At 49.1% G+C, this 24,232-nt stretch overlaps 1 protein-coding gene across 1 annotated transcript in view; it reads left to right on the top strand.

Moving 5' to 3' along the window:
- Positions 1-455: 455 nt before the first annotated feature.
- CCDC69 (coiled-coil domain containing 69) overlaps positions 456-24,232 on the top strand; it is a 47,227-nt gene continuing 23,450 nt past the window's right edge. Inside the window, exons 1-4 of the mRNA XM_036014494.1 lie at positions 456-487; positions 7,798-7,973; positions 14,231-14,298; positions 17,473-17,667. Coding sequence (XP_035870387.1) covers positions 456-487; positions 7,798-7,973; positions 14,231-14,298; positions 17,473-17,667 — 471 coding nt within the window. The remainder of the gene's footprint in view (positions 488-7,797; positions 7,974-14,230; positions 14,299-17,472; positions 17,668-24,232) is intronic.

Here is a 24,232-nt window from a genome sequence, read left to right as displayed (position 1 = left end):
ACACTAGTGTCAGCTAAGCTCCAGACTTTACCTGATTTTTTAAAAAGATTTTATTCATTTTCTGGAGAGAGAAGAAGAGGGGGAAAAAGAGAGGAAGAGAAACATCGATGTGTGAGAGATATATCCATCAGTTGCCTCTACACACCACCAACCGGGAACCTGGACTGCAACCCAGACATGTGCCCTGACGGGGAATCGAACCAGCGACCTTTCAGTTCACAGGCCGGCACTCAATCCACTGAGCCAAACCAGCCAGGGCTACCTGATCTTCTCATATGCTTTTTAAATTGTACACCTTCCTCCCAATCTGATAAGGGATTCCCTCTTTCAGCTAGCACCGCCTCATTATACACAAGTGCAATTTGAGGCCCCAAGAAGAAGAGGACTGGCCGAGTCACGCACAGAAGTACAACCAGCACTCGCTTCTCCTGAGGCTGATCCCAGTCGGATGAGAGATGTCCGTGTGGCTGTACTCCTTGGTGGATGTGTAGGTGGCAGGTGGGGGAACTGGTTGCCAACACAGGTATCACTGGGGCCTCGTTGGGAAATAGGAAGGGGACTGCAAGCCTGCCTTCCAGCATCATTTCTTCTCCATCTTTGCACGAGCCAAGGCCCTTCCACCCCATTAACCACTCCCTCCCAACCACTCGATACTGCCCTCGGCACACTATAACCACTGTGGAAGGGAGAGCAGACCCGTGGCTTGCTCACAGTGCTTGCTCCAAGTCAGGCAGACCCAGGCTTGCATCCTGTGAGATCCTGGTCAGGGGCTATAACCTCTTTGGCCTCAGTTTCCTCATTTGCAAAACAAGGCTTAAAATAACTAATAACAATAATAATAATAAACTACCTTTGAGCACTAAGCTATTCACTCATCCAACAAATACTTACAAATACTTACAAACTCAACTGTTGAACATGATAAAGACCTTGTCTATTATCATGGGACTAGGGTCTATTCAAGAAGAGCAATCAGCAAATAAAGAAATAAACAAGATATAATCCAAGAGTAATAATATCAGAAGACAAGAAATTAGATTGAACTAACTCAAAGTGCAGTGGGTTACCTTCTTGAGCCTAAAAAGAACTCTCCGAGGAGGCAGATTTTGACCATCCTTGGGAGAAATGAGAAACAACTGGGGTGAAAGCGAGTGTGAAATGTAAACACGGTCGAGCCCTTAGGGCCAGCTCCCAGCCAGAGCCACACACTGCGGTCTTCTGGGGGGCACTGAGAAATCCTGGTGCCCAGGCGGCTCTCCAGACCAATTACATCTAAATCTCTGGAGCTGGGACAAAACCATTTATTTCTTTGTTTTGGTTTTTAATCCCAGGTGATTAAAATAGACAGTCAAGGTTGACAACTACCCGGCATACAACAGGTGCACACACACACAGAAAAATGACAATTATTAAAACAAGGCCCTTGACCTTGAAGAACCCACATTCCAGGGGTGATGGGTTGGAAGCGTGGAAATTGCTGCAACTCTTAATGTTCATCATCATGTGTTTCCTGGAGGACTGAGTCTGGGCCCCAGAGCAACATGGTCCAGGGTGACCTAGCATGCTTATGTGTGATGGGGGGTGTTGCTGGGGACACAGCATGTGTCTAAAGGCTGGTGTGGTGAGTGCCCTGAGTGTAATGAGGAGTGATTGCCACCTCATATGCATATGAAGCAGGCTCGTGGGTCAGATGTAGAGGTCACAGACAAGCCACTGTGGGGGGAGGAAGAAACTTCCCTCTACTTTCTCAGTTCTTTTGGATGATCTAATAATCAAACAGACACAAGATGGATTAACAAGAGAAAATGAACAAATTTAATGGCATATGTGTATATGGGAACCCTGCATACACAGAGTCAGAGACCCCATGTACACAAGAGGTTCAGAGACAGAAAAGGGCTATGCGGAAACTATGACATCTCGAGCTAAGGATAAGGGTAGACACCCGGGTCTTCTGTGGGGAGGAAGGTCATTCACAGGATAAAAAAGAACACGTGTTCAGTAATATGGTGTTTGCCTTCTCCTACAGAGAGGTCATAAAAGGTTATTTCTGGTGAAAACTCTTACTATGGATAAAAAAAAAGCTGTGATACAGTTACACATGAAATACTATTCAGCCATAAAAGAAAAAAGAAGAAGGAAATCTTATCCTTTGGGACAGCTTGGATGGAACTGGAGGGCATTATGCTATGTGAAATAAGTCAGCCAGAGAAAGACAAGTACCATACGATTCCACTCATATGTGAGATCCACTGAACAAAATGAGCTAACAAGCAAAACAGACACAAGCTCATAGAGAGAACAGACTGACGGGTGTCAGTGCGGAGTGACTGGGGAGTCAGATGGGTGGGTGGAGGGAATGAGCAAAAAAGAGAAGAAACTCGTGGACACTGACAACAGTGTGGTGATTGCTGGGGGGAGGAAGGGTGAAAGGAGGCGGAGGAGGGGATAAGGGGGGTAAACAGTGGTGGCAGGAAACTGGATTTGAGGTGATGAACACACAATACAGTGCACAGATGATGTGTAGTAGGATGGTGCACCGGAAACTCATATAATTTTATTAACCAGTGTCACCTCAATAAATTCAATAAAAAGGGCAAAATCTAAACACACACACACACACACACACACACACAGAAAAAAACCTTTCAAACAAAAAAATAGATAGATAAATAAATAAATAAATTCTTTAAGGGAGAGGTGAAAGTTTCGCATGAGCCCTCAGGGTCTTGATTGCCTTCAGCTCAGAATAATCCACAGGCCAAAGCAGCGCGTCTTGGGAGGACTATTCTAAACCCCTTCACAGCTGATGGTGCAGACATGCGAACACTCAGTTACTGACTGGTCTCTGGTTTCAATCCAATTATAGCCTGGACATCTGGTTTTGAATCTTGGCCTACCCACCTAGCTCAATTCAAAGAGCATAAGACTCTTAAATCTTGGCTATTCTTTTTATTATAGAGTAATTTTCTGAGGAAGTGTTAAAAAAACACAAAATTCAATTGAGTAAATGTGAAGATCTAATGGCTTTCTTAAGCGATTCATGAATTGGACAGTGTCCTATCTAACAACTAAAAGGACTCTGTGGTGTTGTATAGAATGGTAAGTCCTTGTAGGAAAAAGTGTGGGGCAAGGGGGCCATTAGCAAAAGGAAAGGGTTATTTTTTATACTGAGACATCTTCTTTTGGGAGGAAGGGAATGGCCAGAGTTTTTATCAGGCAGGTTGCCTCTTCTTTCTGTGGGGGACAGAGAGGGCCCATGAGACAGGTTACTTGACTGGTTCTTGACCAGAAAATTCCTGACTGGAATTTTAAGGTTATATCTCTAGGAAAGGCTGAAACAACAATTAGGTCACGTACTAAATCTAGGTTTGGTATCATGGGCTTTGGCACAAGTGACACCATTTTGGGTCTGTGGTTTCCCTTTAACAGAAGGTGACATCATGACTTTCATATAAAATGAGCATGCATTAGAGGTTTAATTTAACTCCTTCAGCGAGGGAACCTGGGAGATGTCACAACCCGTGCAGAGAACACACACACTTATAGATCAGGAGTATTGAGGTAAACGTGCAAATGAAGGCAAAACTGGCCTTGTCTGTGGAAGGGGGGAGAAGTCAGTGTCGCCTCCGCAGCACACACATGTGCACGTGTAAAGGCAAAGATTATTGTCCATTCTCATGAGTTGTCTGCAACATCAGAGGCAATGAACGGCACAGAGCCTGTCATATAATCATAACTGGATATGTGGAAGAGTATGCTCAAAGAAATGATTAGTTTTCCACTGAAGCTCTTACCAAAAAATAAATAAAATAAAACAATGGCCAAATGGTCTTTGGTGATGCTAAGCCACATTGCCAAACCAAAACTTAATAACTAAGCTAACTGCAGTTTCAGCCTCTCTCAAGAAGTGGAATTTAGTGATCTCAAATTTTATGATCTGGAATTTCTGAGTCAATCCTAGTGAAGTAATCAGCCTGACGGAACCCCCTGCCTTCTCCAAAAGGGAAGTATTCTTGCCTGAAATAATCCACTCTTTAAAAAATTCCCTAGCCCCACTCTCTTTCTACCTAAAAAGCATTCCACTTCGGCCCTGGCTGATGTGGCTCAGTGGACTGAGTGCTGGCATGTGAACTGAAAGGTGGCCAGTTTGATTCCTCATCAGGGCACATAGCCTGGGTTGTGGGCCAGGTTCCTGGCTGGGGCATGTGAGAGGCAACTGATCGATGTATCTCTGGCACATCAATGTTTCTCTCCCTCTCTTTCTGCCTCCCTTCCCCTTTCTCTAAAAGTAAACAAATAAATAAATCTTCAAAATGCTCTACTGGATAGCAAAAAGTAAAATAAAGTGAATTTTTAAAAAAGTAAAAACCTTCCATTCTTTTTTTAAACTATTTTATTGTTGTTCAATTACAGTTGTTCACATTTACCTCCCCCACTCCTCCCCGCGGTCAAACTCTCCTCCCTCCCTTGCTTTTAACCCCCCCTTGGTTTTGTCCATGTGTCCTTTATAGTTGTTCATGAAAACCTTTCCCCCCATTATCACCTCCCTCCTCCCCTCTGGTCACTGACAGTTTGTTCTTAATTTCAGTGTCTCTGGTTATATTTTGTTTGCTTTTTTTTCTTTTGTTGATTAGGTTCCAGTTAAAGGTGAGATCATATGGTATTGTCCCTCACCCCCGGCTTATTTCACTTAGCATAATGCTCTCCAGTTCCATCCATGCTGTCACAGAGGGTAGGAGCTCCTTCTTTCTTTCTGCTGCATAGAATTCCATTGTGTAAATGTACCAGTTTTTTCATCCATTCATTTATTGATGGGCACTTAGGTTGCTTCCAGCACTTGGCTATTGTAAATTGTGCTGCTATGAACATTGGGGTGCACAGGTTCTTTTGGATTGGTGTCTCGGGGCTCTTAGGATATAATCCTAGCAGTGGAATTGCTGGGTCAAAAGGCAGATCCATTTTTAGTTTTCTGAGGAAGTTCCATATGGCTTTCCACAGTGGCTGCACCAGTCTGCATTCCCACTAACAGTGCACTAGGGTCCCTTTTCTCTACTACCTCTCCAACACTTGTTGTTGATTTGTTTATGGTGGCCATTCTGACCAGTATGAAGTGGTATCTCACTGTGAAAAACTGTCCCTTCTCTACAACCCCTCAGAAGCACCCTTTTAGCTGCTAGATAGAATGCTGCTGTATTCATGAATCACTTAAAAAGCCAATTAGATCTGCAAATTTACTTGGTTGAATTTTTGTTCTTTAACAAAGCCCAAATTTTTCTTTAAATAGGAATGATATCTCTGACTTTAGGCAATGCCTTTAATCTCCCTGGGCCTCAGTTTTCCCATTCATAGGAAGATAATGTCAAACCAGGTGATCTCCAAGGTCCCCTTCAACTTTGAGAGCGTGTGTATGTGCATAAACCGGAAGGAACACTAGAAGTGATTTCCATCCCCTCTGACTAGCCCATCTGGGAGAGCAAGAAACTGGAGCCCATGGCCACCCAGCAGAGTTAGAATGAGCACCCAGGCTTCTGGTCTCCCAGCTCAGCGCAACATCCCTTGATTGCAAAGCTAACAGGGGCGCCACTCCCTTCTCACCTTACTCTTCTGAAACCCGAGAGCAGCTGGAGGCCTGGAAATGCCCTGGGGACCAGGGGCTGGACTGGTCTGGCAAGACAAACAGGGCTGGGGAAGGTGCCTCTAGAGCAGCCTCCGCCACTGGCCTCAGGCTGAGGGCACGGGGTGGGTGGGCCCCGCACACACAAGTTTGCGTCACTCTGACTCCGGAAGATTTTCACCTCATTACAGCCTTTGCTTAGAGCTTTGATGCTCAATGCTAGCTACGCATTGTATTCACCTGGGCAGCTTTAAACAAATAACCTCAATGTCGAAGCCCAGGCTGCACCCTTGGGTGGGAGAGAGCAGCAGCATTTTAAAAGGTCTCCCAGGGGATTCCAAGGTATAGCCAATGCTGAGAACCACGGGTCTAAAATAGCTTTTATCTAATGGTAATACTCATACAAAACACCTTGGATCCCCTTTAAAGAGCAGATTGTGACTCAGCAGGCTGGGCCAGAGCTCAAGAATTTGTATTCATAACAAGCTATCCATGAGGCCAATGCCGCAGGTCTGAGGACCACAGAGTAGCAAGGGTCTGAACTAGAGCCACTTCCTCCACCATTGAGAGGCTGGGGTAGGGGATACACATAGAGTCACTCTTTTCTCCCCAGGAAGGGGCCTGGTGAAACAGAGCAGGAAGGACAAAGCCTCAGTCATTCCCGGGTTCTCATGTCTACTCCCCATCACCCTCAGAACAAGCCTCCCCAAGATGTGCTACCTCAGCATGAGGATTATTCTGGGCTGAAAGCAACTGAAACCCTGCGGCTCTCACGAAAGCCTTTTACCTCTTCCTGAAAGAATTTAAATTTGGAGCCTTGCCCATAATAAGAGTTATCACCAGAAAAAAAACTTTGTATGACCTATCTAGAGAGCAGGGCAAAAACCTAATTACTGAACATCTGCTCTTCTTATCTTGTGAATGATCTTCCTCCCCTCAGAAGCCCCAGGTGCCTGACCTCATCCTTAGCTCAGAATGTCACATATTCTTTATTTTCCCTTTCTATATCTGAGCCTCTCCTGTAGGTGGTACTCCCGTGTGAGTGTATGTGATTAAATTTGGTTATTTTCTCTTGTTAATCTGTCTCATGGCTATTTATTAGACTAGCTAGAAGAACCTAGGAAGGGAGTACAATTTCTTCCTTCCCTGCACCCTACCTCTGAGGTGGGATGGCACCCATGAGGTCTGAGGGCCAGCCCAGACGCAGCCTCCTCCATCCTGTGCAGTGCCTGGCCCCAACCAGCTGCCCTAGAGGAGCTGGAAGAATCCCAGCCGGCCGGCCAAAAGAACCCTGTTCCTCCAACGGCTCTGCTCTCCCTTTCTTACCCCTCTTCTCTCCTGCTTCCTTCCCTGCCCGGCACCACTCTGCTGGCCTCCGAACTGGCTCTCAAGGATCATTTGAATTCAACAAACTCTGGCTGTTTCTGCTCGTATTTTTCCATTCCCATCGACTTCTCCGGAGGCCCAGGCAATGCCTAAGAGAGCCCCAATTGTCTGATTATTCCCAACAGGATGGGGTTGAGAGTGAGGTTATGAGGATGTTGTCCCTTCTTTGGGTTTGGGGCCTGGATTCCAGGACAGGGACTAGCAATGCCTAGGCACCAGATTTCAGCCAGGTGGCGCCATCATCAAACCCTATTCACGGAGTTTTTCACTGTTTCCAAAGCTTTCTATTAGCGGCCTCATTCATTCTGCTCGCACCCAATTGCCTGCAAGGCTGGACTGAAATGTGAGTGAGGGTATCGGCTGTAGTACCTGTAGTACCCTCATCTTGCCGGCGGGGGGCGGCCGCTACCCAATTCAGACTCAAGTTGCCCGAAAACACCGGCCCGGTGTGGACGGATCGGATTTTTCCTGAGAGGCTGGAAATCCAGACTTTTATGTGAATTCTTTAAATCGTTAAGGATGAGCAGCTAACTCAGATCATTATAAAAGACTGCGTGAACTAAAAATAAATCTGCAGGACAGATGTACCCGAAAGAATCCCAGTGGGCAAATTCTGAAGTTGACTTCATTCAAAAATGCCAGAGCTTTACATCATTATTCTAAAGTCTGCATTTTATTGATACATGTGGGGAGACTGAGATTCAGAGAGAAGAGAGACTTCTTCAGGTCTGTTAGAGCAAATGACGAGTAGAAACCAGGCGTCCTGACTTCTGGTCTGGGTCTTCTTGCTGCAGGAAGCACGGCCACCGGAACCCGGGGGTCCCCAGCGAGATCCGATTCTGTAACTCCGAGGGCGTGCCCCGGAGAGCCGGTCCTGCCCCGGGGAGCCCTGCCGGGGCTGGGGAGGTCGCCAGAGCCCAAGGGCAGGAGGGGGAGCTGGCGTTTATTTTTAGCCGCCTAGAATGTGCCTGTAAGCCTTATTTAGACATCAGGCGACAGGGTGAGCTGGAGGCAGCAGGGGCGGGGGAGGAGATAGCCCCCTCCCCCTCCCCCTCCTGGGGCTTCTGTTTTAACTGCTCTTCCCTGCTCGCCCCCTTATCATCCTTTCTAGGGGCTCTAAATAGCAGCCCTTGCTGGCGTGGGCGCTGCCTGCTCTGGCTGGCTTTCTTTCTCCTCCACCTCCGCCCTTTTCTCTCCATTCCCACAGTCCCGCAGAGAAAGAGAACTCTGGGGCCATAGAATGTTTTCTGTTTGCCTTCGGGTGGTCACAGATCTCTTTGAGAAGCTGTAGCAACTTATCTGTGCTCAGGTTGTGCAGTCTGTTGAACTTGGGTTCAAATCCAACATGTGGCTCTAAGCAGGTCCTTACAGTCCCCAACCTGAGTTTCCACTTTAGTAGAGCGGAATTCGTACCCCATCCAATCTCCCTCACGGTTCCTGAAGATTAACGGTGAAAACATAGGCAAAGACCCTAGCATACCATAACAAATCTTCAATAAATGGTAGTGACGATGAGTAATGCTATAGAACCTTTGCCCAGACAGATTTTAATCACTTATATGCACACACTTGTGAATGTAATTTCAGGAGGTTGATGTAAACTCTGAAGTTCACTGATCCCAATCCAATTTTGGACCCAATCCAAGCTATTCATTCATTCATTCATTCATTCATTCATTTATTCATTCATTCAACAGATCTGTGCTAGAGCTTACTCCATGTCAAACACTGGGTAAATCGTAGGGCGAGGGTGTGAGGCCAGAGAAATGAATGTATACGAATTATCCAGGGTCAAATGCAAGTCAATAGCAAGCCAAGAATCAGAATGAAAATATTTTTTTAAAAAAATAATGTATGTAATCCAAAGAGTTTGAACATATACATACACCCCAGAAATCATCACCAAAATCAAGTTAACAGACACACCCATGACTTCCAAAAATTCCCTTGTGCCCCTTTGTTTTTTGTTTCTGTTCAGTTGTTTGTTTTTGTGGTAGGAACACTTACCCCGAGATCCACCTTCTTAGCAAGTGTGTAAGTGCACAATAAAGTATTGTGATGCCTATAAACTATAGGCACTCTGTTGTAGCACAGGTATCTAGAACCAACATTCCAGTCTCTGCTTCTATGAGCCTGACTGTTGTAGGTACCCCCTAAAGTGGAATCTTGTAGTAAGTGTCCTTCTGTGACTGGTTTATTTCACTTAGCATCATGTCTTCCAGGTTCATTGTGTTGTCATAAAAGGCCGAATTTCCATCTTTGGGGTTTTTTTTTTATATTTTTTTATTTATTTTTAGAGAGAGAGAGGAAGGGAAGGAGAAAGAGAGGGAGAGAAACATCCATGTGTGGTTGCCTCTCTTGGTGCCCCCTGCTGGGGACCTGGCCCACAACCCAGGCATGTGCCCTGACTGGGAATCAAACTGGCGAGCTCAATCCACTGAGCTACACCAGCCAGGGCAGAACTTCCATCTTTTGAAAAGCTGAATAATATTCCATTCATTGTACGTACATACCACCTTTTCTTTATCCATTTACCTGTCAGTGGCTATTTGGGCTGTTTTCGTATCTTGGCTGTTGAGATTGCTGTTGCGATCACTGTTGCGGGGAACACGGGAGTGCAGACATCTCGTCTAGATCCTGATCCGAACTCTAAGGGATGTACACTGAGAAGCGGGATTGCTGGGTCATATGACCATATTTTAAACACTTTGAGGAACCTCCTTACTGTTTTCCATAGCACCTGCACCATTTTACATTCCCACCCACAGTGCACCAGAATGAAAGTCTCCTGAGTCCCAATCTTGACTCCTTTGAGGAATAACTTCTGTCTCTGAAAAGGGAAAATGACCCCTTGCAGTCAAAATGGATCTGATCACCCCTGGCTGGTGTGGCTCAATGGACTGAGCACCAGCCTGCAAACTGAAAGGTTGTTGGTTCGATTCCCAGTTGGGGCACATGCCTGGGTTGTGGGCCAGGTCCCAGGCTGGGGGCATGTGAGAGGCAACCGGTCGATGTATCTCTCACACATTGATGTTTCTCTCCTCTCTTTCTCCCTTCTCATCTCTCTAAAAATAAATAAATAAAATATTTTAAAACATGGATCTGATCGTTCATTTCCTTGGGACCCCTATGTCAGCAGACCCTCACATGTCTTTTCCAACAGGCCCTACCAATATTAGCCTCTGCTTGCATACCTCCCAAAATGGGGCACTCACTCCCTGTCAAGCTGGCCCCCTGAATCTTGGACAGTGTGGAAGGACTTTCCTTCGAGAAACATAGACCACCCCATTCCTGAGGGCTTGTACCCCCTGCTTCTAGTTTTCCAAGACACCTTGGAAGACTGGTCATCTTCTTCAAGGGCTCCAGAACCAAAAGTGCTTTGAGGGGCAACAGGGTGAATTGGAGATTTGATCTCCTTCCAGCCTTGCTCAGCTTCCAAGCCCCGCCTGAACTCAGGGCCTCCCGGCAATCCAGGTTCCCAAAGCTCCCTCCCTCTGCAGCTGCTTCTTTAAGAAGCGTCACAGGGGCTGGTTCTGCTACTGTCCTTGGATCCTGTCCAGGGCCCTGATTTAAAAGGTATTGCAACGTTTTTTAAAAACAAACATGTGTTGTAACCCAAGGCCCCGGTAACCACAACACTGCCGGCTGCTAGCTGCCGCCTCCCAGGCTGAGAGGAGAGGAAACTGCTCTCCGCCTACCCCACAGCACCCCACACTCTGCCCTGCACCCACCGCCAGCCACCGTAGTTACTATATTATATCAGGCTGGGAGCTCAGTGAGGGCAGAACCTGGGCTGGACCTGGGGGCTGCTGTCCTTCTGGGCCAAAATGCCTTTTGGACCCACACCAGGTCCCTCGGGAACCAGTCCAGTACATATTCAATGGCTCCGGGACAGCGCTGCCTGTTCACCCTCCACCTGAGCTCCAGAGTGACCGTGTGTAACACCAATCAGTCTGTGCCATTCCCACTGCCCAGAGGGTGAAGTAGAAATGCCTTGGCCGGGCCTTCAGGGCCTCTCCCTGCCCATCTGGGTCTCCCTCGCTCCCTGGTATCACCCAGCACTCCAGAGGCACTAAGCCACGGAGTCCCCTGAAAAGCCACACAGCGCTGGGCCTGAATGTTCTTCCCTCTTTTTTAAAATGTTATACCTGTGTATATTGCAAAATGATCACTACAACAAGGCCATTCACACCTCCTTGACCCCACAGGATCGCACTTCCCCACTTTCTTGACTGGAGCCCCTACTTCATCTACACAGCCCTGCTCAGATGTCACCTCCTCCATGAAGCCGGCTCCTCCCTTTCCTCTCCCGGATCCAGTTAGGTACCATTTTTGCTTTCATGATACTGCCCCAACCTCTTGTTACATTGTGTGGCTACCTGGATCACAGGTGATATAATCTTCAGTAAATAGCAAATATTCGGTTTAGCCTACAGGACTCTGTGTGTGTAAGAGAGAGAAAGATTTATTTTACATTAAAAAACAAACAAACAATTTCTAGTTTCTCTTGAAAAACTGGAAGGTTGGGCCAGCCTGGGCCTTCGCTTCCTTCTAACGCCCGTCCGCGGCCACACGCCCCACTGTGCTCCTCTTGAAGGGCATGCAGCTCCCAGCTCACACCCCGCCCCATCTCCTGCTGGCCCTGTCCTCCTCTCTGTGCCCACCAGCCCTGTGGACATTTAGGTTTTAAGCCTTGGACCTCAACCATATATCCTCTATGTTCTGGGCCCTTCCCATTAACAAATATTCTGCCTCCTTGCCCTCACAAACTACCTAGATGCCCCAGAATTCCAATATGCTGCTAAAGAATAAATGGATGAACAAAGTCAAGTCAATAAAAAATGTAAATGTCATAAATTCCCCTGCCAAATTTATGTCTTCCAGTTTTTGCCTTGGAGAACACAGTCCCTGTCCTTGCCATCCGCGGAGCCTCGTTTTGGTCAGCTGCTCGTGGGCAAGGCGTCCATCGCAGGGGGGAGGGGAAGGTGGTATCAGGGCTAGGGAACTCCGAATTTTCCAAAAGGGACGGGTTAGGGCAGTCATCTGATGAAAAGGGGCTGCTTACACTGTGGTTAAATAGCAGGTGACAAGGTGGAAAACCATTTATTTTTCAAATCAGAGAGCAAGGGAGACTGTCGGAGACTGTGGTTCCCCAAGGCAGGAGTCACAGCAAATATGTCTGGACGGGAGGTCAGGTGGGACATTCAGAGGGTGCACACACGGCCTTCTGATAAGGGACATGAGGGGGCGTGTAGGAGGGGACACAAGCTGAGGTTATTGACAGGAACTGATGCTTGCTTCATAAAGAAAAGGGGTGACGTGAACCTTGCCACCTCTCCCAGGGCAGTCCCAAATCCCAGACCACAGGTCTCCTGGGAAAATAGGGAGGGATGGCTTCTTGCTAATTAGCATTACTCAGACTCCACTCTCCTTTCAAAGGACTCCCCCATTAATTCAATTCAGTATAATTAATGTAGCAATTTGACTCCCTTGTGAGATGACCCACCACAACCATGCTACCAATGAGGCTCACATTTTAGTGTGAAAATTCCTCAGGCCCTGGTTCAATAGATGGGAAAGGAGAGAGGGCTCCAGGGAAACCGCCTTTTAACCAACAATGCCCAGGTGGTTCTGAAGCCAGTGAGCCTGCTCATTCTTTCTGCAGCACTCCAACAGAAGCATCAGGATGCAACAATTTTTGGTTTCCTCTCATTTCCTTCTCTTACATGTATTCCAAGAGGAAATCGTCAAAAACAACATTTCCATCCAGAGTCTGGCAAATCCAAGGTACCTTTCTCAGCAGAACCTCATTTTCCACCTGCAAAGCTCAAGCTTGGGGCTACGCCCAGTGTCTTTAAGAGAAAATTCTTCTTCTTTTTTTTTTTAGGGAGGGAAGGGAGGGAGAGAGAGAGAGAGGGAGAGAGAGAGGGAGAGAGAAAGGGGGGGAGAGAGAGAGAGGGAAAGAGAGAGAGAGAAACATCAATGTGCGGTTGCTGGGGGTTATGGCCTGCAACCCAGGAATGTACCCTGGCTGGGAATCGAACCTGGGACACTTTGGTTCCCAGCCCGAGCTCAATCCACTGAGGTATGCCAACCAGGAAGAGAAAATTATTCTTATTCAATTCAATATCACAAAACTTAATTAGTGACTGTGAATTGGTTAGAGATTGCATTCTGCTGCTAGTGGGCAGATTCTCAATGGCAATGTCTTAAAGAAATTTGTTGTTTATTCTATTGTGTGAAAAAGTTAGGAAATAGTTGATCAATGCTGGTATAGGGGCTCCATAAATTCACCAGAGTTCAAGGCACTTCCCATTGTTTTGATCAGGATAACAAAATGGCTGCTGGAATCCAGCCATCAAGTCTGTATTCCAGGCAGGAAAAGCGGGGTGTGGCACAAGGAAAGGGGGATCCCTGCTCCAAGCTGAGCCATTCTCCTATTAAAAGATTTCCTGGAAGCGCCTACAATAATTTCCCCTTACATATCGCTGGCCACCCACAGATGCAAGGGAAGCTGGGTAACCAGCCTGATGGTTGGCCCAGCACGTTGCTGTCTCAGGGAACATCAGGATTCTGTAACTAAGGAAGAGGGAAGAATGAAAATTGAATAAGGTGACTGGAAATCTCTGCCGCAATCTCCTAAGTATTGGGCGGGGTGAGGAGGGAGGAGACAGAGCTGTGTAACCTTTAGCCCATTAGGGAGGACGCGCAGAGCGCACAAACAAGTGTAATTCCGCGGAAGGCTGCCAAGTGTGCTGTGAGAACCACAGAACAGGTGCTGCAAGGCCTTCGGAAGGGGGACATTTGAGCTGCCGTTTGACACACAGGTAGAATTATAGCCCACAGAGATGGGTGGTGGAGAAAGACACTCTGCGCAGACAACACGCATTTGGGGAACAGTTGGGCTCAATCAGAAGGGTGTGAACAGAAAAGGTTTTGGGGGCTAGAAAGACGTTTAGCAACCGCTGAGTTGAAAGGTTCTTAACCTGGGATCCACACAGAGCCCCCATCGCAGGGGAGGGCCCTGAACTGCCTGAAATTCCATGCAAAACTTCTTATGTATGGGCACATTGTGCTTTTCTAAAGAAATAGGCTCTGGATAATCCCCGTGCTGTTCTTTCCAATCTTTCCCAAGAGAGCCCACCCCGCCCTCAACTTTTATCCCTTTACAGGGAACCGAGCTACAAACACTAATTTTTCATTCCCCACCCTCCCCAACCTCCACAGTCTACCCTGACCTGGCTCGCACTGTTCCTCCTCCTTGTAACTACTCCTTCCTCCCTAGATACGGCAAGGTACGTAGTGGTTTCCCCATCGCTGGAAGTGTTTGGACACAGGCTCCACGAATACCTAGGAAGGAAGTTATAAAAGAGATTTGGGTTGCGAGCGACAGAAGAGAAGCAGCAGATCCCATCCCAACCTGAGATTCTAGGATTTCCTTTGGCATAAATGTCCTTTGGTTTTAATATATTCCTCCAGGAAGTCCTCCTTCCCCATCCCTGGTCACCATGGTCTCCTTATCTCCTTTTAATGTTAATACCTTCCACATGGAGTATATAACTTAACATTAGCTTAGCTTTATAACCTGTTTTGCATTGCTTCCCACCTTTTCCTAGACATAGGTCTAATGTAAAAAATAAAACCCATATTATAACTAATTCAAGGACAAGAACTTAGTATTCTTCTCTTGTACCTTCATTATCCTTGCCCATAGGATGACCAACTATGCCAGTGTGCCTAGGACTTCGGATTTTCCTGGGATGTAGGATTTTTGGTGCTAAATCAGGACGAGTTATTCACCCAAGTTGTCCAAGAAATGGGCACATCATAGTATCTGCTTGTTGCTATCTGAGTGTGGTAGACTTTACTGCTGTTCACCACTGTTTGGGGTGCTCCTCTCCCTCTGGGAACACATTGCAGTTTCCTATCACCTTGAAGTTGGGCATGATTGCGTGACTTACTGTGGCCAATGAAATGTGAGTGGACTTCATGGGTGTCACTTCTGAGTGGTAGCATTGAAGCCTCCATGCACCATTCTCCGTACACTCTCTTCTCTTGCCCTGGCCAACCCTGGAGCCCTAGTGCTGAGATGCCTGCATACAGGACAGCGTAGAAGACTGCAGTGAAGCAGAGCCCGCTGCCTCCTGTGCTGGACATGTAGTGTGAGCCAAAGCTAGCTTCCCTTGTGTTAAGTCACTGAGATGTCTATGCTTTTCGTTACTGCAGCAAAACCTAACCTAACCCAACTGGTACATCAACCACTGAAAATCTCAAAGTTCATTAGCAACGTATTCAAAGTCAAGTCACTAAGGCAAACAAACAACCCCCCCCCAAAAAAAAAACTCCTTTGAGTTATTTTCTCAGGCAGAAACTTTGAAGCACATAATCAAAAAAGCAAGTTGTATGAACGTGGGAACTTGAGACTAGTCTCCCACAAAGCTCAGGGAAGCTGGAGGCCAGACCGCTTGAGAAAAGGGCTCCGGGAACAGAATAACCTTCCTAGTTCCCACGCACCAGCCCAGGTTATTGATTTCCATTGTTAACGTTACAATTTGAGAACAATTTAGAAACTTCAGCCCTTCACTGTTTAGGTGAGGAACTCTCCAAAAGGAAAAACAACTGGTTCAGGATGACCTCTCCACATTTTGCCATTTTCCTTGCTTTTCTACCTAGCTAATTCATGGTCATTTATATCTTTGGCATTTCACAGACTTACCCATGGCTTCCTGGTGAAAAACTAGCCTCAGTCTCATGCATGGGTTTAAAAATCATATTTAAAAAAACCTTTCTATTATTACAATACTAATTACCATTGTAATTCTCTACAATGGTAATAAGTGCATACTCATTTTTTTAGTATAAGAAAATGAAGAAGAATTTAAAAAACCCAAAGCTTACCATCCAAAGGTAGTCACTAATGATTTTTTTCAATAAGAATGAATTTGTTACATTTTATAATGTGTAAAACATTCATCCTCATCAGTATTTTTGCTGGTTACATGACATTCTATCTTTACGGATAAATGATCATTTATTTAACCAAGTTTCATTTCTTGGATGTTTTGGTTGTTTCGGTTTTTGTCTTGTTTGTTGGTTTTGGTTTTGATTAAATCACAAGCACTGCTTCAAGAAACATTGTTAATTTAAGTAGACACTCTTTCCTTAATATCTGTTTAGCCCACCCTACATGTGGTTCTCAAACTTTAGCATGGGCCAGAATTACTGGGAGGGCTTGGGAAGCTACAGATTTCTGAGACCCAGCCCCAGAGTTTAGCATCTGCAGGTCTGGGTGAGGCCTGAGAATTTGTATTTCTAACAAAGTTCCCCGGTTGTGCTGATGCTGCAGATTTGGGACCACATTTTGTGAACCACCATCCTGTGTTATTCATACTTCCAAGAACCTAACACCGCCTGTGCCCTTGGTTTTCTTTATTAGCTAGCCTGTTGCAACTGGTCTTACACTCTGTTCAGGGGGAAGTTCTTTTGTGGTCTCCTGTCCTTTCCCCACTTGAGACTGCAAGTCCCTTTCATGACCACACCTTTCCAAGCGTCTTCTGGGCCTTCTGTGGTTTCCTAAGACACACACAGACATGCCTGCACACTGATTTTCAAAGTTAGGTGTCTTTTTCCCATATTGCCACTCCTAGAAACCTCAGCGGGTAACAAAGTGAGGGCAGATAAAAAGCCTCCCCCCCCCGCCACCCCCAGGCCCTGGCATTTTATGTTCCGTATTCCCACTGCATATGTCTGTCTGCCTCACAAAGTTGTTGGGTTTTTTTTTCTCATTGTTCTTCAATGTTTAATTGGCTTATACATTTTTTTACTTTTTAAAAATCTTTATTATGTTTTTCCCATTACTGTTCAGTCCCCTTATACCCCGCTCCCACGAAGTTGTTCTCAGGGACATCACTGATCCAAAATGGAGAGAGTCGAATATCACAGATGCTCGTGAGCTGGAAAGAGCTCTCCACCCACAAGTGAGAGCACATTGCAAGCAAACTTAGTATTATTATGTATTTGTAAGGAAATGGTTTAAACCTTAGGTTCTGGGGTTAACACTGGGTTATACCTGGGCTCTGGTAGTTACTAGCTATGTGAGCTTAGTTCAGTCACATCTTTGAGCCTCACCTGTAAAATGGAGGCAATAGCACCTCTGTTGCAAGGAGATGGCAAGAAATAGAAATAACATGTATGAAGAAGCAGGGACAGACACAGCCCTCAATAAATGGCAGCTGTTATGTTGAATTTTTAAAAATTGTTTTCATTTTTTCCTGGCGTTTTCTCTGCTGAGGGCCCAGAAAAGCACCCATTGCTCGTAGGAATCCTTTCCGCTCTGGCCGGGGGTTCCTATCATTTACATTTACAAGAATTCTTTCCAGTCACCTGCCTTGAGCGGTGAAGCCGCGAACCCCACGGGCTTCTCAAGGTCCCGCTCTTCGGATATTTACGGCGCGCGGCCGCGCCGCTAGGGCTCAAGTCTGCGCTTTCAGGTTCAGTTTCAGGGTCTCGCCGGCAGCCCTGGCCGGCAGGCGCGGACCCAGCCGCGGGGCCCGGACGGCAGGGCCCTCTGGGGGCCCCGGAGTTGGGAGGCGGCGTCCGGGAGCCCCCGGAGGAGGATGGGCTGCAGACACAGCAGGCTGAGCTGCTGCAAAGCCCCCCAAAAGGTAAAGGGCGCCGGCCGAGAAGTTTGCCTTCGGAAGGGAAGGGAAGTGTGGAGCGGCTCTGCCGCAGGGGATCCTCGGCCCCGCGGGTTCGCTCCGGGCAGCCCGGGGCGCCGGGCGGAGAACTGCGAGAGGCCGGCACGGAGGGAGGCGGGGAAGGCTCCGCCGGGCGGCGCTCTTGCCCCCGGCCCGGGGCTGAGCCACGCGGGGCAGCGGAGTTTACAAACACGGCCCCTGGGCCCGGGAAGGGCAGATACCTAATTCCCAATGCCAGAGTGAGGAAATCCCTAGTGCCTGTGGCAGATGCCCTTGTCCGGTCTGGGGCTGCTTGCTGTGTGTCCATGGACAAGTGACTTGACCTCCCCGGCCCTTCGGCTTTCCCACGGCTCCGAAGCAGACCCTCTCCAGATCTGCTGCTCACAGAGTGGTCCACGGATTCGCAGCATCCACATCGCGTGGAGCCTGTTAGAAATGCAGAATCTCGGGCTCTGCCCCAGACTGCTTAAACAGACCCTGCTTTTTAACAAGAGGCTGAGGTGATTGATGACAGTAAGCTTTAAAGTTTGAGAATCGCTGATCTAGAGTCTCTTCAAGCCCCGCGGGTGCTTGTGGACTGCCCCGGGGTGCGGTGGGGGTGGAGGAACTGGGAGGGGCCAAAGAGGGAGGAGACCTACAGCCTGCTGCCCTTCCCTCCGTTCTGATCCCCCAAGGGGCCTCAGAGCTGGGTTAGGACCCAGGAGACACTACTCAGGTTTCTTACAGTGGGACCAGCTGCCCCTTGGGGTCTGACAAGCCCAGAAGGTTCCGATCTTAGAGCCTGAAGGACAATCTCCTTAGGGGACATCCTGAGGTGAGGAGGGAAAAGGGAGGACCCCTCAAGTCCTGGCCCTTTTTCCTCCTATTGCCTGCCCTTCAGCTAAGTGGGAATAGGTGGTCCCATAAACTTGATAATCAGCCCCCTGGAGACCCTGGCAGGACCCAAACTTTGAGACTATTTGGTCATTTTTTCATTGAATTTGAGCCTCTCTCTGTCCCTCTGCGCACCTGCTGTGCTTGTGCCCAAGCACAAGCTTTTTTAGTCTGTTGGGCAGTCAGCGCTGCCCCCGCCCTGCTCCCTGTGTGGCCATGCCCCGTGCCTAGTCCGGGAAGACAAGTTTTAGTCCCGAGAACAATACCTCCCCCGCTTTTCCTGGCTCCTCCTTTACTCCCAGTTCAAAAAAACCTCACCAAGCTCTGGCCCAGAAACTATCACGTCTTCTTCCCTGGCTGCAGCAGGGAAACTGAGGCTTGGCTTCATCAGCAGAAGCACAGGGCCGGCTGTCAGGGGTGGTGGGCAGACAGACCTGAGCCAGGCCTGAGCCTTGTAATCGAGCTGGCAATAGGTGGACATTGGTCCTGGGGTTAGGTCCTGGCTCTGCCACAAACATGATGTGTGACCCCAAGAAAACCCTGACCATCCTTACCATTCTCTGGGCCTCAGTTTCTCCCTCAATACGGAGAAGGAGGGGAATGCAGAATGGTTTCTAACAGTCTGAGAGTGTGTGTTCTGTCTACTTGTGTCAACCTCTCGGTCTGCAAAATGGGCCAGTGGTGAATTCCATCCGCACAGCGGTGGCAGGAGGCTGAAGGAGGGCCCTGGACCAGCTGGCCCTTACACTGGCTAGAAGAGGAGACCACTGTGAGCGTGGGGTCCTGTGCCTCCTGGCCCTCCTGAGGGCCTTACTGCTGTCCCCGTCTGTCCTGGACCCCTGCCCCAAACTGTGAAGAGCAAGTAAAGTCAGCACGGACTACCCAAGTGAGCGGGGGCCTTGGCGACCACCTGGGCTGAAGCGCCCAGTGTGTGGATGGAGGTGGCCGCCTAGACAAGGGAAGGGTCTTGACTGGTGTCACACAGAGTAACTGAGAGCAAAGCCCTGATATCCAGTCCCCCGTCCAGGGTTCTTGGTCTCTGCACCTACCCTGCACTTTTGGTGGCTTCTTAATTATTCCAAAGCCCTTTGGCATGAAAGCCTTCACCCTGTTGCCTCAGAGCAGCCTGGCATGTCTTCCTCGCCCCGGCAATGCCAGGGCCCTGCCCCTGTAGGACAGGACTTGTAAGTCGATTTTGTTTAAAGTTCATGCCTGTTTCACGTTCACGCCCAGTCTCTCAGCCAGGTGCCAGCCCCAGAGCTCCTAAGCCCATCCCCAACGGGCTGCCAGTTCCCTGGTGGGGGGTGAGCGCAGAGAGCTCTGAGGATGAGATGCACAAAAATGAGCTCAGACTAGAGCGGGACGGGTCACCACAACAATGACTCAACCTGAGTGGCAGTTTACAGAGCGCTTACACATCCTGCTGAGCTCAGGGAGCCCTGAAAGTAAGGCTGAGCTGCAGCATCTTCCCCACTTCACAGGTGAGGGACCCGGGGCTTAGGGAGGAGTGATGTGTCCAAAGTCACCAGAGCCAGGTGGTGGCAAAGCTGTGCGACTGATCCTGGTCCTCTGCACGCCCTCTCCAATGCTCATCACCTGGTACAGAGCAGGTGCTATGTAAATGTTTGCGTGAGTCGACGTGGGCCAAGTAAGAGCCAGGCTAGGGCTTAGCCCAGCATGTGAAAGGAGTAGCTCATTCGGCCTTGGAAGGCTTTTTGGATCTGTGGTGGGGCGGGGAAGGCGGGGAGATGCCTTGACTGTGTGTTGGAGGTTTAGTAGGAGTTACCCAGTCAAGGCGGAGAGAACAGCCTGAGCAAAGGCTGTGAACCGGAAAAAAACTCAGTATGATGGGGCTCGTCATGGACAGTGGAGGTGGCAGGTAGCAAGGAATGAGACCAGAGCTCTCAGTGGGGGCTACTCTGGCTAGGGACAGGGACTTGACCACTAGGACTTCTCAGAGTCCCTCCGGGTTCAAGGATCTGAGGGTGTGCTGAGTTTGTTACAGTGCCTGGTGGTCTCAGCTGACCAGCTGTTCCAGTCTCCTGAGAGGCCAAGTCACTGCCTTCTGGGGACAGTTGACATCCTGGTGAATGAACTTGTGGGGATCCCCTGCAGACCCAGGGTGCGCACTGAGGAACTATCTGCGTGACGTGGTCCTTCCTGTACCTGTCTTGGCCGAGACCATGGCTGATGTGGCCATGTCCCCTGGGAGGACTTTGGAGAAAGCCGGACAGACAGAGGAGGGGCCTAGGAAACAAGTTTTCTGTAGACTCACCTGTAGGAGCGTGCAGGGCCTTCCTTTCCCTACAGGTTACCAGCCACTCTGCAGGGAGGGGCACCTGGTACCCCATGGCCAACCCCTGTGCAGGTGTCTGGCATGATGTCTGAACTCCCAGTCCTGGGGCTTCTGCTCTGGCCACAGCCCCGCAGCCCTGAGCAGGCGGACAGAGGACCTGCGCGGCACTGCTCCCAAAGCAGGGCCTCGGGCAGCAGGCTCTCGATGGGTCAGTCTCTCAGCAGCCCTTCGTGATCATGTCCTCGGAGCAGGCCAGGCTAGACCGAGGGAGGGACGCAGAAGGGAGGACATGGAACAGCCTGCGTGGGAAGAAGTAATAATGAAACTCAACCAGAGACACTGCAGGCAGGGGTTTTAGAGCTGGATTCCCGTGACCATGCATTAACTTGGCTCTCAAGGCTCTGGGCTCCGTGCTGCTTCAGTCCTGGCTCCATCCGGATCCATTCAGTGACCGTGGAAGGAACTTGGCTTCTTCATGCCTCAGTTTCCTCATCTGTAAGATAAGCGTGATATTAGCTCCTGGGTCAAGGGTCGTTCCAAGAGTTCGATGAAAGAATGTGTTTAATAGCGGCCCTGATACACTGACTAGCAAGCGGCACGCCCCTGATAAGAGGGAAATGTGGTAATGGCATAAGGGAAACATAGTTACACTCTAAGGACATCTGTACCCAAACTGTACCCAAGGAAGGCAGGCAGAGATGTGGGAGCCGGGGGGACATTAATGTCCTTGAAAGACCATTGGGGTTGGAGGCCTGGAGGCTGGCCACTGTCTTCCAGCCTCTGAAGTATTGCCAAGGGGCCTGAGAAACAGCCTTGTCCTCTGTTGTTCCAGAAGGTAGAACTGTGGTCAGTGAGGGGAAGCTAAAGGAAGCCTGATTCTACCTCTCATGAGGAAGAAGGGTAGTGAGTTCCCCATCTCTGGAGGAGTTCAAGTAGAGGTCAGATGATATTTTGGCAAGGATAGAAGAGGGGATGCAAGCTTTGGACTAGCAAATATTTAGGATTCCACTTCAAACATCTAATTATTCTGATTATTACATTGTTTGAGGCAGAATATCAAAATTTGGAAAAGTATAAAGAAATGGAAGAGTCACTTTTAATCCCATCATTAAGGGATAGACTCTGTACATTTCAGTGTCTTTCTTTTCCTGCAGGGTAATACACGCCAGTGTGACTGTTTTACTTGGTTGCATTTCAGTTACTCAGCCTTGTGCTGGGGCATTCTCCCATGTTAAATAGTCCATGGAGACATGATTTTGAATGGCTCCCTAATGTTCTGTGGCTGGCCTGTGACTTATTTAACCAGCTGGACTGGGTGTTGACATTACTCGTGAGCATTCCTGTGTTTCATCCTAACTCTGGGCTAGTGCGCCTTTGCGTTCAGAGGGGAGAGCTGGGGACGAGGGAAGGCGTCCCGAGGGAGATGGCATCTTGGCTGAGTCTGGAGGTGGATGGACTTGACCTTGTGCTAGGGCGAGTGGGGTACGTGACAGGCTGTGCCCGTAACACCTGCTTAGTAGGAGCAGGGCAAATCTGACCATTCAACTCAGCGTGCCAAGGGCGGGGCGGTGAGGGTCTGGGAAAGGGAGCTGCCTTCCTGGGGGCTGCGCCCTCTGCCACAGACACTGTAGGGACATGGGTGAGTATGCGGCCTCTGAGTGGTTTGTGCCCAGCCTGAAAAATAATCCCCCCCAAATCCTCCCTGCTAACCCGGATACAGGCTTCCACACGTATGCACCCTGAAACCTTACGAGGTTGAACGGGGTTTCTGTGCTATGAAGGAACACCTGTATCCTCGGTGACATCAAACCCATTAGAAAAGTTTCGGTCATGCTTGCCTCGGAGATGCACCTTTGGTAACACCTTTTCTGCACACGTACATGCTTTCAATTCTGTTCTTTTCCCTTGTGGTTGAATTCCCAGGCTGCTAGGGTAGGCACCCTGGCCGCTTGCTATGCTCCGGTCACCTAAGGACTTCATCCCTGCCCCCGCTGGTGTCCTGTTTGGGGCCTGTGCTTCACGGCAGCACTTGTGTTTGTTGTTGTTGTGTTTGTTGTTGTCGTTATAAAAAGGGCAGAAATGATCAAACTTCAAATTAGTGGCTGAGAGGCCGGCAAGTCTGGATGGTGACGCCCCAGTGGGAGGGGCTGCCCCCTGACATCTCAGAGTCCCTAGGTCAGCCTGTGACAAGAGCCGGACTCAGCCTGGCAGGGAGCCCTGATGGGTACCAGTATCACATTCACAAACAGTCACGTTCAAACCGTCACCTGGGAGCCCTGGCTGGTGAAGCTTGGTTGGTTGGAGCATCATCAGTAACCAAAGGGCTGCAGGCTCAGTTCCTGATCAGGGCTCACACCCAGGCTGCTGATCGATGCTGGGTCTGGGCACCAGCGTGGGTGCGTGCAGTGTCCGGTCCGGACGTGCCGATCCTTGGGCCAGGCGCTTGTCCCCAGTCTGGGCACACACTGGAGGCTTCTCTCTCACTTTGATGTTGCTTTCCCCTCCTTCTCTCCCTTCCTGTCTCTGAAAAATCGATGAAAAAAATGTCCTCAGGTGAGGATTTTTAAAAAATCAACTTGGAAAAAGTAGGGGACCCCCCCACAAAAGGAAGAGTCTTAACAGATGACCCGAGTCCTGGCTCTGATATTTTGGGGTGCACTGGGGGTTTCCGCCCCCTGTACTTTGTCCTCTCAGTGTCCCCCACCCTCAGGGCACTGTGTGCACCTTCCTGGGTAACCTGAGGGGACAGGGCCCGACAGGGAGCAGGACTGGCAGTGAGCAGAGGGAAGCAGCCTTGAGCTCACGGGGTGGGGGGTGGGGGGCAGGGACAAGAAGGAGCAGAGAAGATCCCCCCGTCTTCGCCGCAGATGGGTCTAAATCTGTCTGTTACCCGAAGACCAGCCATCCTTCTCCCGGCAAGTGAATTCTAATCCCTAAAAATCATTTATCATGTGTCACTTTTTTGTTGTCAAATCTGAATCTTCCAGAACAACTAGGCCAAATGCCATACAATGCATAAAACATCCATCCCCGTCCACGCTCCCCCTCCCCCCAGGTAAGCCATGTACAGACTGACCTACTTTCAGCGTGTCTTCCCCCAGAGGTGGAGTTCTTTGTCACTGGGAGTCTATGAGCCCCGCAGACCTCCCGGCCGGTTCCCCACTGCCCGGGCAGCCCGACCCCCTGTTCCCTCCCTGAGGAAGCAGCCTGGCGGCAGACAAGTCACCTGTGCTGGGTGAAGAGCGCGCCTCCAATGCTCCTGTTCACCTGGAGCCTGTAAATATGACCTCGTTTGAAACAGGGGCTTTGTGGGTATGATCCAGGAGAGATGAGATCGTACTGGACCACAGGGGCCCAGCTGCA

The sequence above is a fragment of the Phyllostomus discolor genome, chromosome 13 (genome assembly GCF_004126475.2).
Source record: "Phyllostomus discolor isolate MPI-MPIP mPhyDis1 chromosome 13, mPhyDis1.pri.v3, whole genome shotgun sequence".
Taxonomy (NCBI): Eukaryota; Metazoa; Chordata; class Mammalia; order Chiroptera; family Phyllostomidae; genus Phyllostomus; species Phyllostomus discolor.
This window is presented reverse-complemented; position numbering and strand designations above follow the sequence as displayed.